This window comes from Galleria mellonella, unplaced genomic scaffold (assembly GCF_026898425.1).
Source record: "Galleria mellonella isolate WM207_F2 unplaced genomic scaffold, CSIRO_AGI_GalMel_v1 utg874, whole genome shotgun sequence".
In the NCBI taxonomy this organism is placed as follows: domain Eukaryota; kingdom Metazoa; phylum Arthropoda; class Insecta; order Lepidoptera; family Pyralidae; genus Galleria; species Galleria mellonella.
In genome coordinates, this window is record NW_026442167.1 from 140,091 (window position 1) to 158,595 (window position 18,505).

General features: G+C 32.8%; 3 protein-coding genes across 6 annotated transcripts in view; 2 read left to right on the forward strand and 1 right to left on the reverse strand.

The window, feature by feature from the left end:
- Positions 1-59: 59 nt before the first annotated feature.
- On the forward strand, positions 60-6,416 carry LOC113522376 (peroxisomal membrane protein 11C). Its single transcript, XM_052902210.1, has 4 exons — positions 60-358; positions 975-1,139; positions 1,622-1,809; positions 4,031-6,416. Exons 1-4 carry the CDS (start codon positions 299-301, stop codon positions 4,311-4,313), a joined length of 696 nt encoding a protein of 231 aa, XP_052758170.1. The 5' UTR covers positions 60-298; the 3' UTR covers positions 4,314-6,416.
- Positions 6,417-6,805: 389 nt separating this feature from the next.
- On the forward strand, positions 6,806-18,261 carry LOC113511374 (peroxisomal membrane protein 11C-like). Of its 4 annotated transcripts, none has more exons than XR_008253711.1 (5): positions 6,806-7,135; positions 8,607-8,771; positions 9,693-9,877; positions 10,807-12,660; positions 18,130-18,261. XR_008253711.1 is itself a non-coding variant. In XM_052902211.1 (4 exons), exons 1-4 carry the CDS (start codon positions 7,079-7,081, stop codon positions 11,066-11,068), a joined length of 669 nt encoding a protein of 222 aa, XP_052758171.1. In that variant the 5' UTR covers positions 6,806-7,078; the 3' UTR covers positions 11,069-14,381. The 4 variants fall into 4 exon arrangements, 1 of the variants encoding a protein (XP_052758171.1); XR_008253710.1 differs by lacking the exon at positions 18,130-18,261 and adding an exon at positions 14,559-15,299; XR_008253709.1 differs by lacking the exon at positions 18,130-18,261 and adding an exon at positions 13,996-14,381.
- Positions 18,137-18,505, reverse strand: part of LOC116412758 (uncharacterized) — a 49,767-nt gene continuing 49,398 nt past the window's right edge. The window contains exon 42 of the mRNA XM_052902165.1: positions 18,137-18,359. Within this exon, the coding sequence (XP_052758125.1) occupies positions 18,137-18,359 (223 nt within the window). The remainder of the gene's footprint in view (positions 18,360-18,505) is intronic.

The window sequence follows — 18,505 nt, forward strand, 5'->3', positions numbered from 1 at the left end:
CCAACGATGTAACGTTACTGACAGCTATCATATCTATATTGGACGTCACATCGCTAATTAGTTTTGTGCTTTGGTGTCATTACTTGTCAATATCAGCTGGGGTCGGCTGGATTGCTCCCTTTCGAATTCAAGGTCTGCAACTTTGGATTTTAGTGAGAAATGAATGTATTAATGTAATTGTTAACGAATGTAAATCGACATTGTCGTACGCGGTGGTGCTGTTTTGTCCTTAATAAGTTATCAGTAGACAAAATTCACGGTGTGAACGCTTAGTGCAACAATCAAAGTTTTCGTGAATATGACTTCGGTATTAGAAGATATCTGCGAACTCTTGGACAGTTACAACGGGAGAGATAAGGTAAAGTATGCGACTATCTCTCGGCCTTGAAATACCGATACATACTTGCTTTGGAAAGTTGACTATAATGAAAAAAATTTTTGTTTATTAATTATTTACTTTACTGTAACAACCCGTTAATATTCCACTGCTGGGCACAGGTGGGAAGAGTAAGATTTCCATTAAGAGGAGAAAACAATCTACTATTAGCATACTGACAAAAGAACATGTTATAGGGTTATATTTCTAATTTCCTTTCTCTTACACTGGTTAAAAATACTTTGTATCCTTAGTTGCCTTTAGAATAATTCAAAATGTTGAAGATGACAATGATCCAAAAAGGATGAAACAGAACAGAGACACTTAATGATTTTACTCCATCAACATAGATTTATTATTATTAGTTGTATTTTAATTCAAATAATAATCCATAAAAATGTCTCTGAAACAGTTTATTATTAAAATATTTTTTAAAACTAACTTAATATTGCTTTTTTCTTTCTGTTGTACTTCATCTTTTTAATAAGAAATATTTAAAAACAATTAACCCTGGACACACCACATAGCACACCATTGCATGTTTTGAAATTGTAATTTGTTATTAGTACTAAATTTGATTATTATTGCTCTTCACCAGGTTGTGAGATTAGCTTGCTATGTATTCAAGCTGTATGGCTGTATTAAAGATGAGAAGCCGTGGCAGACGGCTGGATCGAGGCTCTCCGGTGCCAGGCTGATGCTGCGCCTGTTTGATGACATCCCTATGATTAGACACACATACAACTATGGCCTTGGCAGGCATGTAAGTAATAAACAAGAACTTTAATTTTTTTTTACCTACATAAGTTATATAAAAATATTGATTGAACAACTTTGAAAAATGAAAAACAATTTATGTAGTTTAATAAATAATATAAGGTATGTTTTGCATAAAAATTCTTTTATATTATGTATTATAAAAGATTGTATATAATGAACATGAGAATTGTTATATTGATAAAGATTTTTTTGAAGCCAATTATAGTATATATTTTATACTATTATAGTAAATACTTTGAAAAATGCACTTGTTGTCTTTAGTAGGTTAAATAGTATAACAGCAGACTTCTTGCTCCTTTTTTTTTTAGTTAAAACTGTTTTCCTAATTAGACAGTTTTTATTTGAAGTACTTTTGAACATTTAAATTTAATTTAAAACATTTAAAATTCAAATTATTTTTATTAGAATTATTAATTAAAAAAAAAATCTATCTATCTTTAAATGTAGATTTAACAAAATTTGTAGGAATCCACAAGGGTAGCAGCTGCATTAGGTGTGCTCGCCAACATGGTGGACCAAGCGTTTCTGCCTGTGGAAAAAATATGTTGGCTGAATGATGTAGGAGTTTTGAAACTGAGCCCTCAGACAGCATATGTATTTGAAACGATCAGCACCGGATTATGGGCCGCCAGTCTCTACATCTCTCTGATACAGTGAGTATACACGATTTTGAATCATTAGCATCAATATAAATATTATATTTTATTACTTATGTGTTTAAAATAACTCGACCAGAAATTGAATTCAGGACCACATTTATCTAAATTAATATGCTGTCTGAACAATAGTAAGTATTAAATGGAATGAAATATTTATTTGCAAAGAACAGACATTTAACAAATAAAGGACATATGAAAGTACTTTTAGCATCTGTTTAACTGTCTTTAAATTGTAGGTATGCAATTTTAATGTCATTAGTCAGTATTAATTAAATAACATATGGATACAGCAATATTATTAATTTGTTGTATTATACCTCTATATGTTATTATTGTCAATATGAATGTTTCATTATTGTCTTTATTAAATCGCCAAATTGACTAAAAAAAATTATGAATCTCATTATTCATTCAATCTTGTCAGGCGTTAACTGTCCACTGCTGAACATAGGCCTCACCCATAGACTGCCATAATGAACTGTCCCGAGTTACCTGCATCCAAAATTATAAATATAATGTCCTATTGATTTAGTTGGGGCTCACACTATCGTAACATCATAACATGACTGTGTTTCGGTTTGAAGGGTGGGATATGGCAGTGAATTTACAGGGTACAGAGGCATAGTAGCTGAGTCCTCAGGAATGGCAACGCATGGGAGGTATCATGGACGAAACAGTATACTCTGTTATGTCCATAGTACTGCTCATGTCTATAGACGACGGTTACCACTTTACATCAGGTGGGCTGTCAGCTTGTGGTAAACAAGCTGACAGCCCACCTGATGTAATGAATAAATGATTGTAAATTGCATAAAAAAATCTGTGGAATTCATCTTTTTATTTTATTCGATTTTATGTACACATCAAAAACTATTAAATAATTATGTTGGACTTCACACCCGTTATCTACCACATTAACTATAGGTCAAAGACACAATATTACTACTGAATTGAACATTGGACAGAAAGTATTGAATGTTGCAATATTATAGAAATAATATAATATAATAGAAATATAAAAATCGCAATTAAAATACAGGGGTTGATCGTAAAATGACGAAAATTTAAAGTTGTATGTATTTTTTAATGCTTAATCATAATAAAATAAAAATGGAAAAATTTGTCAAAAAAATAAAAAAAAAATATTTTGTGGAGGGTCACCCTTATCATTGACGTGTATGAAAAATAGATGTTGGTCGATTCTCAGACCTACCAAATATGCACACAAAATTTCATAAAAATCGGTAAAGCCGTTTCGGAAGAGTTTGGTAACAAACACCGTGACACGAGAATTTTATATATAAGATGAAAAATATATTCCAATAAATAATGGTGTGATTGAAATTGAAAAATTTCGAAAAATTAAAATTTTAATATATAACCACCGATTTTAGATACAGTTTAGTAATTATAAAAAAGTTATTTTTATAATCACTACAGTTATTAAAAAAGTAGTTTGTATTCACACAAATTCTTTATATAATTAAATTTTTTTGAAAAATTTTGCTGAGTTTCTTGCCCAAATCATCTTAGCTGAAATTGCGTTCCGAATGGGCGGCAATGAGAAAATGTAACTATTCAAAAATACTTAAATCTAAGTTTACTTGAATAAAAATTGTTGTAGTTCTTAAGGTTCAAATATGTTTTTGCTTGATTTATTTTAGATAATCAAATGACGCGTCTTCTTGCTATATTGTTTTATTGCGAACTAAAGTAACGATTTCTTCTTACTAATACTTATATAAAACATTAGGTGACGGTGTGTAGTGTGTTTGTGTACGTTACGTATTGATGTAAGGTACATGTGTATGGATTGGTGTGTGGACTGTATGTTAAGATTACATAATTATATTCTTTTATTTGCCTTTCTAAACAATATACCATAATTAGCTACTACAAAAATGTTTCTTTCTTTCTGTACAAATATGATTTTCACAAAATTTCTATATCAATTTAAAATGCAATCTTACTAATATAATAAAATTATAACTGGGTAATGTCTCTAAATGGGAAATATTAATTAAAAATTAATTGTAATTCAACACGATAGTTTACAGGGGGGCCACGTGGAGGTCGACCTGACATATATTGCTAGCACTGAGACTGATCCGCATTACTAAAAATCCCTTCCCCCCCTCCCAAAAACTAGTCTTCGTACACCTTTGGTTGCTTTGCCCATATAATTAACTGAACAGCGTCTGTATGTTATTCACAGAACTATCCGCTCGATCCGCCAGCTGTCCTGGAGTCGAGACTGCCTAAAGAAATCTTCAGAGAACGCCGACACGGATGCAAGGAGGAAACTCGATGTGCGATTAACATTACAATACGTGACCGCCGCGAAACAGTGTCTGGACATCACACACGCGGTCAGCTGCCTGCCCTCTGGCTGGCTTTGGGGCGAGAAGATAGGCTCCACAACCGTCGCAGCTATTGCGACCACGTCCTCTGTCATCGGCATAGCGATGTACTTCGCGAGGAAACGATTATTAAAATAGTTAACGCCATATGTATTGTGGTAACATGGTGTGGTTGTGGTGGTGTATGGTATTTAGACACTATTAAGAAATTAAAGTGAGATTCCAAGTTGGTGATGTTTTATAAACATTTTCATAGGTTTTATGGTGTACTAGCAATCCGACCCGGCTTTGCACATGTAGACAGAATTATAGAAAATCAATACATATAATAAAAAAAGTTTCAGCCAATTTTATATGTTATTCTTTAATTTGACATAACTTTTTTATTTATGAACCGATTGACATGAAACAAACACTAAATGTTAAGTGGAACAAATCGCAATGCACTAGTGATATTGCATAGAAATCGGTTAAGCCGTTTATGAGATTAACGTGCACAAACGTACAGATAGAAAATTAAAAAAACCATTGTTTTGGTTTCTATTGCGTTCATAAAGCCCCTCTATAATAGTGTTTCTTCTATATCTTCCATGTACAGACAGCGACCAGTTACGATTTTGTTATATGTATTGATAAAGCAATGACGCTGTAATTGTCGACAATTCAATATACACATATATTGAAGAAACAGAATTTTAATTATCATGAAATTGCGTCTGAGTGTCGACCGCATTGAAACACATTTCAATGTGGTCGACACTACATTCCATGACGTAATTCCATGGTAATTAAAATTCTGTTTACCACATTATTACTATAAACCGGCCAGGATTTTTTTTATGGGTATAAATGGTATGGTAACCCCGCCTGCGTTGACGGAGCATCAGTGAAGGGTGATAGATGAGAATGAAAACAGGCTAGTTAGCCCATCATGATGAATTCAGGAATCAACCATGATAGTTTCCAGGGGGAACCGCGAGGAGGTCGACATGGTTGGGTATATTGCTAGTAATGGGATTCTCAGTCTACATTATTAATAATTCCTTTCCCCCCAATCGGCCAGGATTAAAGTAATTTTTGCTCAAATCTATTATAAATTTCATACTGATCATATAATTTCGATTTAACATCGAAAGGATATATCATAATTTCCATAGAATACAAAATTGAAATCATATTGATGTATTTTTACACTGTGACATTGGTTTTTATTCAATTTATAGTATATTTTGATAACTTAATTTTTTTTATGTTGGACGTAAAAAGCATTTATCTGTAAATATATTTGATTAATTAATAGTAACATATGTAGATAGGAAGAACTAAAACGTAAACAGAAAGATAATGGCAATTATTGCAAAATAGAGTAAAAAATTGTAAGTGATACATACAATATTTGATATATATGATTACATACAATGATACTTGTATGTAAGGTTTCCGTAAGATTAAATATTATAATTGTGTTATATATCTTTTTAATTATATATATATATATTTATACAGATGTTCATTTATTTTTGTAACAGGTACAGTCGGTAATAAAAGTAGCTATGTAGAAAATGTTGAATTACAAATAGCATTGATATAGTATTGTACGCCAATAGATGGCGTAACGCGTCTCGGGTGATCGCCATCTATTGGCGTAAACTATCAAATGGACCACATAAATAGCTTTTAAATTTATATTTTTAAGTAAACTTTTGTAATATACTGTCTGTACATAAATGTTATTTGCAATTAATAATCTTCCTACCTTTGTCTCAATTATTATTGCCAAATAAATAAAAGTAGCGGTATTAGGAAAATTTATATTACTTAAATACTATGTTAAGAATTTTCAAAAATCAAATGTAATAAAAAATAATTAGACGATGGTTACTTTCCATCATGTGGTCAGTTTGCTCGTCATTTTAAGTATCATAAATTAGTTTATGATCTATTAATTATCTAATAGATCATAAATTGGATTTTAAAAATAATTTGATCATCAAATCCGACCTAAATAAATATTTTGTAAGCATTCCCATGATAATGGAAGCAATTGCAAATTTAATGTTTTCTTTGAAATTACTGATATTTTACTAATATGGCTACTTGTAAATCTTTCTTGTTTTACAAATTTTACATGGGTATGTGTGATAAATGGAATTTATCATAAATTTTTATGAATATGAATATATGTTGGGTATTAAAAGAATTTTAGAACTGACACTGATGTATATAAATCTATTAAAATATTTTTATATTTTTTTATATTTGTTTCATTTTTAAAAAAAGTATATTTGGAAAATGTATGTTGTTTATATTTTATACAATTATAAAACAATAATAAAAATGATCTTATATTTTTATTACAAATTAAAATAAAACAAATATTAAATTTATTCATAATATACAGTTAATAGTGTTTGTCTAAAAACCAGTGCTGTCCCAGGATCATCCTGTCGTTATAAAATATTAAAACTAAAACCTTTATCTCTAAACTTTATTATTTATGTTAAAACAAGTGTACATTAATTAGCTTTAATTACACTGTGATAAAAAAGTAAACGTTCAAACATTCTTGCACGCGACTGTACATACATGAATTTAACTAAGTACTAAGATTTGCTAAATGCCATACGTACCAATCTTGAGATAATACAAAATTTTTAATATTTATAAACGTTTTTAGTGCAGTCTATGTTTTAATACCAATTACATAAGTCGTGTTATCTAAAGTGCAAATTTTTAATGTACTTTGTCATGCTTCACCGAACTACCGCATATACAATATCTTACATTATTACACAGATATGAATTATGATAAAATTATTTAATTCATATGACAATAGTTCAAAAACACTTGTAATATACTCGTTTCGTTTTAAAATTTCACTCATGTTATTAGTGTTAAGATAATGGATGTGGTAAATGAATTTTGTGATCTCCTACAAACTCATGCTAATCGTGACAAGGTATGTTATTGCGTTTCTTTTCACCAACCAAACTAATATTACACAGAGAAAAGATGTTATTTTATGTTTGTTAATTCATAAACTAAAAAACTCTTAATCGATTTTTAAAATTCTTTCAGCTATTGAAAGATACATTAATAGGGAGTAACATTTTTTCAAAAGAATCGTGTGAAATTTGAACTTTTAAATTTTAGCGAATTCTATATACATAGTAGTATTTACCCGCGGCTTCGTCCGCGTGACCGGTATATTTTTACTGGCTATAATGTAGCCTATATTCTTATCCATCCCATTCAGTACATGTATACCATTTATTGTTTATTTTATAGTAATTTTTTCAGTTGTTAAAACGCTAAGAGTTAGAATTAGGTCTCAAGGTTAAGCCCATGATTTGGTATAAAGTACCCGACGATTTTATAAGAAAACAATTGAATACCTATCTGAATAACTCCATGATGATGATGATATCAGCCGTTAACTGGCTACAAGTCAACGTAGGCATCCCCACTCGGGGCTTTGTCAATAATGGTCACGCTTGATAAGCGGGTTGGAAATCGCAGTTAGGCTTTTGAAGGACGCTGCTGCCATTCTTTTCCTTGGTTGCCTTTTACGTCGGACCCACAGAAAAGGAAGAAGTGGCCTATTCTGTGGCAAAACCACACGATCATAACTTCATAAATAACATTAATATATCTTATGAAAAGTTTTGTAAAACATTTTGAGTTCAATAAACAGGTGTCTATACTTAAGGACTTATTAGGATGAAAATAAAAAGGTAGCTCTGCTTACGCTGGTATACGCTGGCCGGGCACCAGTGAGGAATGATAGGTGATGATAAAAAAAGCTGGTCAGTTAACACATTGTGATGTTTCGACAAGAATTATACACGATGGTATTCAAGGGGAATAGCCTAGGATATATTGGGGGAGGGGTTGTTAGTAATGCAGACTACCAGTCCCATTGCTAGCAATATACCCTGTCAGATCGACCTCCACGTGGCCCCTAGAAATCATCGTGCTGAATCAGGTATATTCATCACGATGGGATAACTGACCTGCCTTTACATTCTGACCTGTCACTCCTCACTGGCACCCCGCCAATGTATACCGTTGGCATGGGCGGGATTGCCATTCCATTATCATTCATTAAAAAAATAGGACATATTGCTAGTAATGGGGCTGTTTTTTTAATGGCTGATAATGGAATGGTAACCCCACCCGCGCTATCGGTATACACCGGTGGGGCACCAGTGAAGGATGCTAGGTGAGGATGAAGCAGGTCAGTTAGCCCATCGTGACGAATTCAACAAGAATTGTTCACGATGGTTTCCAGGGGGAACCAGGTGGAGGTCGACCTAATAAGGCATATTGCTAGCAATGGGGCTGTTAGGCCTTATTACTAACAATCCCTTACCCCCATCTTTGAGGTGTAAGCACTATAATAAACTATTGTTTTTACTCAATGACTGTAGGTGGTATCACTGACTAGTTACCTGCTGAAGTTATGGGGATCCACTACACAGCGCAAGGACCTGCTGACAGCAAGCGGTCGGCTGTCCGCCGCGCGCGCTACAATGCGCCTCTTTGATGATGCAGCTGCATTGAAGACTTGGCGCGCTTATGGACTTGGAAAGCAGGTACAATAAGTAAATATATAAAAAGAGTTACGCTATTACAGCATCTCAATACTGGTTCTCTATATTGAACATAGAAACGGATAAATCTGAAAAAGTTTTTGTGTAGATATATACTAGGTATACTTATCTTAGATCCAGAACACGCAATACGGTTTCAGAGGAGCTTCCTCCCACAAACACTCAGGTTTTGGCATGATCTTCCGCCAAGATTTTCCCTAGAGGCTACAGCATTAGGTCCTTCTAAAAGGGTGTATTAAGGGTTCTTAAAGGTTGGCAACGTGCGCATGACATTCCTGATGTTACAAACAGACGATAATTGTATAAAAAATACAAATTAATACATTTTATGTATATAAATTGGACATTTTCTATGACAGTATTCAGTGAAATATATTCTGAGTATATATGTTGACTATATCTATGTTGTATATATATGACTGCAGCTCCAGACAAAAAGTCAAATTAAAAAAAAAAACTTTTTTTTATACAACTTAGAATGGCAAACAAGCTGACGGCTCACCTGATAGGAAGTGGTAACCGTCGCCTATAGACATGAACAGTACCATGGATATAACAGAGTATACTGTTTCGCCCATTATACCCCCCATGCGTTGCCATTCCTGAGGACTCAGGTGTTATTCCTCTGTACCCAGTAAATTCACGCCATATTCCACCCTTCAAACCGAAACACAGTCATGCAAACACAACTGCTTTACGGTTGAAACACGAATGGGATAGAGGTACCCAAGCAATTGACTTTTGTACAAAGTCTCCCTCCGGTAATGTAATATAAATCGGTAATAGGTAATATTATTGTGTAAAAAAAGTCTGTTACTTTTATTCTATTTATAAATATTAAAAAATTTGACTATTTTGTTTCTTATTGACATTTGTATTTTTTATTATAACATTGTACTACAGGATGGACTAATATGGGGAACTCTGGGCGTGGCAAGCAGCGTATTCTCACTGCTGTACTTGCAAGCGGAGAAAGCGATGTTCCTTATCGACACCGGCATCATAGTCGTCTCCAAGGACACAGACTTCAGGGTCAGGACCGCTCATAAGTTGTTTTGGTCGCTTTCAGCATTCGTCGGATTTATCAGGTAAGATATTGCAATTAATATAAAAAAAAAAAATTGTCCTTAGATCACTTTATTATATAAAAAAAAAAAGAAACACATTCTGGAATTGAAAAAAATATAATGACGGAGTATAGTCTCTATAATCTGTGGACGGACTTCTTCCAAACAGTCATGCATCATTACAAAGCTAGGTTAATATTATAAAAAAAAAAAAACTGAACCTAGATATATTTTATTCATCATAATTATATCAATTAGACACAATACTATGCTGTTTTTAAAATCACTTATATATTTTCTATCTATACTTATATCTATTTGTAAGTAGGTATCTACTACGAGTACCTACTTACACTTAAATTGTTAGGTACATATATTTTCGTAAAAAAATTAACAAGATTATGTATAGCATTAATTGCCTATTTAATTATCTAGTAAGAATGTAATTTTAGAATGAATATTAAATGGCATCTAAAATTAGCGATAACTCCGCGTTTTGTACTTTAATGCTACCTATTTATTCCGTTCAAAGTTCTTATAATTTGTACTTACTCACTTACGTACTTATCATTATTAACAATTCCTTTTCCCCCTCCCTGCTATCGATGAAATTGGCAAACCACAAGTGTACCTACTTGTAAAACACTACTACAACTTTTTTACTAAATTTTTTAACATCTCTGTAAATTATTGATGCCCATTAATTCTTCTCTTTCCGCGTCTAGGGAAAGTAGATAAAGTTTTGTTTGAGAAATCAGTTCAGGGTACAATAGGACAAACATACCTGAAGAAGGTAAAAGCCCCTAAAATGATATTAAAAAAAAAAAAAAACTTTTTTACTAGTGTACTTGTAAGTAGTACTTGGCAAAATGCTAGTGGGATAGGGTACCTATTCACATTCATTTGGACAAAGTCCCACCCTGGTTCTTTATAAGGAACTTGGTCCTCAGATCGATCCGAGTCCTACATGCAAAAGCGACTCAACTCAAATCACCGGACCGGACAAAATGCGCCCCAGCGCAGTACAAGCAGGCGTGCATGACCTCCACCAAGCTGTTACTGGACGTAATACACGCAGTGAGCTGGCTGCCGCCGGGCTGGCTGTGGGGCGGCACCCTCAGCGCGCAGCAAGCCAGCGCCGTCGGTTCGGCCTCCGCTGTATTAGCACTTATTATACTTCACAATGGAAAGAGACTTGCCTCTTCTAAATAGTAAGCGTTTAAAAAGTGGGAACGATTATTGTGATCGACTTGAAGTGTTGATATTCATATCTGGAGAGTAATTTCTTCTTTACACTTCTACGCTGTGGCATTTTTGATTTTGTTTCAGATTTTGTATCTGTCACGCTGATCTTTTTCTAAGTTAGCAGAGGTAATGATTTATTTAAAAAAAAAATCTGTTGTTTAAATATTAGTTTTATAATTAATTACATAACATTACCGATATACCTATATAGATGGAAATGTACCGACAGGAGACCCCGTCGTTGTCAAGGATCTACAGGGTCCATTTATTTTCTGTAATTTCTTAAGACTTTACTCGTATTAAGATGAACACACACATATTCACGTTGTTAAAATATGGAGGAACCTCGATGACGTATAAACGATAAAAAAAAAGACACATAATGCATAGAGAACGTTAAAAAGAAATAGAAAACTAAATTACGACCCAATGATAAAATTAAAAAAAAAGTGACGGTTTAAAAAAGTTTGTAAACAAGTCTGTTCGCCATATAGATTATTTCTATTCTATTCTAAAATCCGCTAGTATATAAAATGCTACACGTTGACTACTCTGTGATTGATTCTATTTAAGAAACGCTACAAGAAAATTTGCGTTTTGTTTGCAATCGATACGTATATAGATATTTGTTCACTTTATCTAGAATCTAGACTAGGAAACAGTATAAATCATAAAACAGATTGCTTTTCAACATAGATACCACTATCTGATAGTGGTAGTATAACTAGTGATAAGATTATGTATATTTGATATTATTCCTCATGGACTATATATTTATTTATATACTTTATACTTGCATTAGACGTAATCATAATATCAGAAAGGCTGTAACGACAGCACGTACTATGTGATTGTTTGCAGTAAAATATTTAAATATAAATAATAATAATAATTTATTTGTTGGAAACATAGTTACAAATATGATGTTACAGTTTTTTTTTTTTAATTTTCAGTATGTTTCACTATATTTAATAGCATACAAATCTTTATAGGTAGTATTCATTAAACGCAATGAATCTGTTACTTTATTATTATTTTAATATAATAAACATGTCCTGAAATTTTAATATTATTTTAAATTAATCTTTATATAAATATTTGTGTCAATAAATTATATCTAAGCTGCTTATCTTAAAATCCAAAATTAAAATATTAAATATAATAAATCGTATAGAGTATAACTGAATTATTTATAAATAAATATATATCTAGGGCATTGATAATAGGTTCAGTGACGTGCCAATACGTGGCCTTAAACTTTGATAACAAAATATAATAATACACTGTTTATAGTTCAAATATGTGTCGTGTTTTAAAGCAGTGAACTGTACGAGCCAAGTCGAAATGATTGTTAACTATGTAAATTTTCTGGAATATCTGAACCCAGTATATCTTAAGTACTAATTAATAAACAAATATCCAGCAGCAGTATTTCCGAACCGATACGACAACATAACCTTCAAGAAAAGAATATATTCTTTTTTAAAAGGCCGGCAGCACACCTGCAATGCCGCTGGTGTTGTGGGTGATCATGGGCGGCGGTAGTCACTTACCATCAGGTGAGCCGCATGCTCGTTTGCCCCGTGTTGTAAAAAAAAAAATAAAAAAAATATATACACATGTAGTCCCGTGTGGTCCTAGTACAGAATAAGCCACCCCTTCCTTTATCGTGAATGTCGTAAAAGGCGATTAAGGAATCTTAACCACTTAATGAGAGGGTATTTCTGTGAAATGAGGTCAACTGGCGCACGCACTAAATTCGAACGAGCATACAATAAATATACACTAAACTCTATGAAATACAAACAGGCGAGAAGGTATCGCTCCAGATAAAAATATAAACATAATATTTATAATTGGCGAGAGATACTCGGAATAGCGCAAATCGGAACACATTTGATGCGCGAGAGGGTCTCGTTCGAGGTGCTTAAGTGGTTAAATGTCGAAGGATGGACAACAGCGTCCCTCTTAAAACATCTCCAAAGCCTAACTGCGGTTGCCAATCCGCCTGCTAAGCGTGGCAACAATGTGCAAAACCCCCTAGGGGGAAGCTTATGTTCGGCAATAGGCAGTTAAAGGCTGGTATGATGATACACGTGTAGGTACTGTCATACCAAATTGGTGCTTTATTTATAGAGGTCGTCGAATTAATTTGAATTAAGTAGGTATAAATAAATATCATATCAGAATCATATCAGACGTTAATTGTCCACTGTTTAACATACACCTTCCTCATAATGGGGGGGGGGGGGGGGGGGGATGCCAATAGTTTCCACGTTTGACAGACAAGTTGGTAACTACAGTTAAGCTTTGGTGATGTTTTAAGAGAAAACATCACCAAAGAGGAACGCTGCTGTTACCCTCGATCATTAAGTTCCCTTAGTCGTCTCTTACGACAGTCACGAAAAAGGAAGGGGAAATAAATAAGTATACATAAGCAAAATTTGGTTGAACTGTCCTTACATTGGTCACTGTTGTGGTGTCCCGAATGGGATGCTTCAGCGGTGACTAAAGTTTATTATTTCTTGTTCTTTTATTTATTTATTTATTTTATTGTAAGATGTTCTAACATTAGGTTAAGGTTATGTTACTAACAATGTAAGCCTTTGTAGCCCGTAATAATAAAGATTATTGTTATTTTAATTTATACTAAGTTATTACGTAAGTAAGTCTTACAAGAAAAGCATTCAGCCTCTATTTTGTGATGGCTTTGTTTTCATACATGTGGATATATTTCGAGCAAACTTTGTTTAAATTTAGAACTTCTTTGGTTATGGCGTGCATCTGTTACTTATATTCAATCAAATAACCAATCTCCAATCGACGAAGCAAATTTGTTAAATATTTAGAAATGGCTAGAGTGGATATTTTACTATTGGGAGTGATTGTTTCAGATACTAATGAAGATTAAATTTCCTGATACTATCAGCATTATGGCAGTATTACAGGGAGATTTCTTCATTGCCCTACTAGGTATCGGGCACATAGCGCTATGGCATTACTTTAGTACCATTTACATCACCAATAGTACTATGCATTAGTGTCATAGTATAAAAAAGTATTATTAACTTATAATAAATAAAATTTTTATTATCTAATAAAATTTTCCCTGTTATTTATTTCTTGATTTTTTATTTTTGTTATTTTATTGTAATTTTTAACAATACATAGTATATATCTAACATTATGTATAGCTAAGTTTATTATTTTTCTACTAGTCATATCTATAAGGAGTACACTAAGTATATATTGTATTAAATAAAACATCTTTTCGAAGCAATTTATAGTTTTATTAGTATAAAAATTACATGGCTTCTGTAGCACCACATCAATCACATACAATCAATTAAAAATCATACAAATTTACATATATTTTTTTTTGTACATTTTGTTTGTATACATAAAGATATGGTACATTACTTAAATACTAATGAAAACTTATTTAAAATCATCTCAGGTATCCGCCATATTGATATAGACTATAGCAAGAAAATGGCCGACATGAATATTTTAAACATTAACTAAAATTAGTCTAAATTATATATACCTAGATACAGAAAACAGTAGTTCAGTCACATTTAGAAGGGACCTGGGTAACAAAGGTTGGACACGCAAACAATAACTTTTACATAAATAACAAATCTTCGAATTAATAAACCAGGTGAGTATAATTCAGAGAGCAGACTCTTAATTTTTAACTTTTATTACAATAAATCAGTATGAGTATATTTATCAAGTTAAAATCTAATGGCGTATTAGAATCGATTTAAATCTGAACCTTTTTACGTAATTTACAATGAATTACAAGCTAACAGCTCACATGACGGAAAGCAATAAGAGATGCCTACAGACATGTAAAGTGTCATGAACATAACAGAATACACTGTGACCACCCATGGCATTCCTTATGCATACAGACTATAGTTTTTGAACAAATGACTAGAGTAAAGATCAAAAAAAGGACGGACATAATTTTGAATCACAAATTTGCTTTTTAATTTTAATACATTTTGTCGACAATTTCAGGTATTTACTTATTTAATATCAGCTATGTACACTTAATGAGCTCGTCTCCCAATTATGAAGCTAGTGTAATGAAACAACTTATATACTATAACTAATATATATATATATATATATATATATATATATATATATATATATATATATATATATATATATATATATATATATATATATATATATATATATATATATATATATATACTTTTGTACATAAATCGCTTGAAATACTTCTCTTATCGCCGGGCAGAGAGCAGCGATAAATAATCGATTGATTTATTTTATCGATGTTCTCTGTCCGTCCTTTAAGAAGCCCGGTGTGAAGATATTGTCTACAAAATATATAAATATTCATTAAAACCCCCTTTCCCCCTTATGCATTCATTAATTACTGCCAATTTAAACTAAATTTATCCCACGGCTTTTCGCGTATTAACTATGAAAAATGTTAAGCTACGAAATGGTTTATTAGTGTATCAAAATTCATGAAAATTCTTCTAACTATTAAAGCATTAGCAGAGAGAGACTTTGTACAAAAGTTAACTCCAGGTATATTTATCAGGATAAGCTAATTGACCTGTCTTTTAATTCTCACCTATCATGCCACATTGGTGTCCCGCCAGCATATACCATTTCTTCTTTTTAATGGATGCTAATAAAATGGTAACCCCGTCTGCGCTAACGCTATACGATTGCTCTCATGTTTTTGTTGCCAAGTAGATCTATTTGCATGGCTGTGTTTCGGTTTGAGGGGTGGAATATGGCAGTGAAATTACAAGGCATAACACCAGAGGGAGACTTTGTACAAAAGTTGTTTGCTTTGGTACCTCTGTCCCATCCGTGTTTCAACCGTCAAGCAGTTGTGTTTGCATGGCTGTGTTTCGGTTTGAAGGGTGGGATATGACAATAAAATCACAGGGTACACAGGCGTAATAGCTTTATCTTTTAGAAATGAAAACGTATAAGGGATATCATGGGCGTCATAGTTTACTCTGTTATGTCCATTATATATGTCTATAGATATCAAATATCTTTATAAACTTTCATTTATAATATTTAGTAAAATTACATCAAATTTAATTTTAAACTTACACGTTTCTGACATATATTTTAAAAACACTATCAGGATTTAACGCGATTTCAACAGGTATATAGGTACTATAATAATAATAAAGCCTTTTAATTCTTGCATTATTAATGTAATTAACACTTCTTTGCATAATGGTGGAAATTTCCATCATAACATTGAATGCCCAAAAATTATATAAAAGAACAAGTTCACTTTAAGTTGATCGTGTCTGGATACCTTTTTTAATGTCCATTGCAGAAAAAAAACATAGCTGTCAATTTATTTTTTAACCATTTTTCCTTTAATTTTGAACATGAATTACCTTGATTTATTTCACCAATAAAAAAAAAATGCAAAGAAGTGTTAATGTATTATTTACATGCAATTGCGCCGCATTAAGTCCCGATAGTGTAATTACACCATATTGGCACACGCAAATTTCACCCTATAGAGAACACTCGACTAACTTCAGGACCGTGTCGGCACTGGGTGTTTTTATTTCCATAGACAAAGGTTACTTTATATATACACATAATACATATATTATGGCTCTATTGGGGCTCCAATGGTTTTGACAATATTAAGGTTGGAAGGTTACTTATTGCTACATTGAGAGTTGCCATTTAAAAAATTGTGTTACACTTAAAAAAACCGACTTAAATTGTGACAAAACCAGTCATTTTGATTTAAAAACTAAACTACTGTATCAATTTTGATAAAATTTCAGATAAAAAAGAATTTTGCAAATGAGTTTAGAACTCATAGAACTAAGAGGTAATCGACATAAAAAAAATATAACCGAATAAAAAACTTCCTTCTCATTGAAATTGGTTGCAAAAAAAGTGTCCATTTGTCAATATCAGTGATCCCAGTCGTTGTACATCACACGAGTTGGGAGTTATACATTTTCCCGAATAATATAATATATAGTATAAAACACTTTCCTTGCAAGTAATAGTAAACTCGAGATCATTAGGTAATTAATTTAAAATTTTTTGATCAATACAAATGTAGTATAAAAAGCGAACATAATTCTAAAAGTAGTTTCTATTAGCCAATTTCTTTATCATCCTAAAGGGTAAGAATAAGGAAGAATGTTTCCTTCTATTATTGTACGCACACTGCCCGCTAGTAATTAATGCTCCTTTCCACTCAGGGTTTGCTGGAAGAGAACTCTTACAGAGTTAAGCTCGTCTGTTGTACATCTTTATTTTATATATATTATATGTTGTAATTTATTGTGTACAATAAAGAATAAATAAATAAGGATCTTTAAAGATTATTTATTATTATTCCAGCCATTGACTGTCCGCTGCTGAACATAATCCTTCCCTATCCTTATAAGGGAGTTTTGTTAGTTGCCACGCTTGGCAGGCGAGTTGGCAACTGCAGTTAGGCTTTTAGAGATGTTTTAAGAGGGACGCTATTGCCAGTCCCTCGCCCTCCACTAGTTGCCTCTTACGACACGCACAGAAAAGGGGTGGCGTATACAATGCCGGGAGTACATGGTGAAGGATTCTTAAGGATATCGATGATCATTTTGATTATAGTCGTAGTTCTTATTGGTATTTTGATGATAAAGGAAATAGCCGTTGTACTACAACAAAATAAACATTCCCTGTTCTATACGATGCATACATACTGATGATACTGTATCTAAACTATTATTATAAAGAATTTTTTGTTTGTATTGTATAATCTAAAAATATGTATCAATTTTAAAAATTCTTTCATAGTGCATATATACAATTACCTTATTAGCTAGCATGTTACTTATATGGGCTGTATTTTAAAAAAAATCTTATCTATTCGCGCAACTGAATGCGAATTACTATATATATATATATATATATATATATATATATATATATATATATATATATATATATATATATATATATATATATATATATATATATATATATATTGTTACTAGTTGAGCATCAGCGGTCGGTGGCGAGGTGCAGCTCGAGGTCGAAGTAGTGCCGCGAGCGCGGGTACAGCAGCGCGGCCACGTGCGGCAGCTGCGAGCGGCGTGCCGGGCCGCCCCCCGCGGCCGCCGCCGCGCGGCCCGCCGGCAGCGCGGCCAGCGCCGCGTCGTACGCGCGCGCCGCCGCCTCGCTCGGCGACACGATGCACTGCGCCAGCAGGCACAGCGCCCGGTGTCTGGCGGAAATACATCATCATCATCATCATTTATATGCACAATACTTTAATACCACCAATTGGTTTCATCATTGGGGGGATTATTAGTAATTTACCAGATTTTTTTTTGATGGATGAAAATGGTATGTTAACCCCGCCTGCGCTAA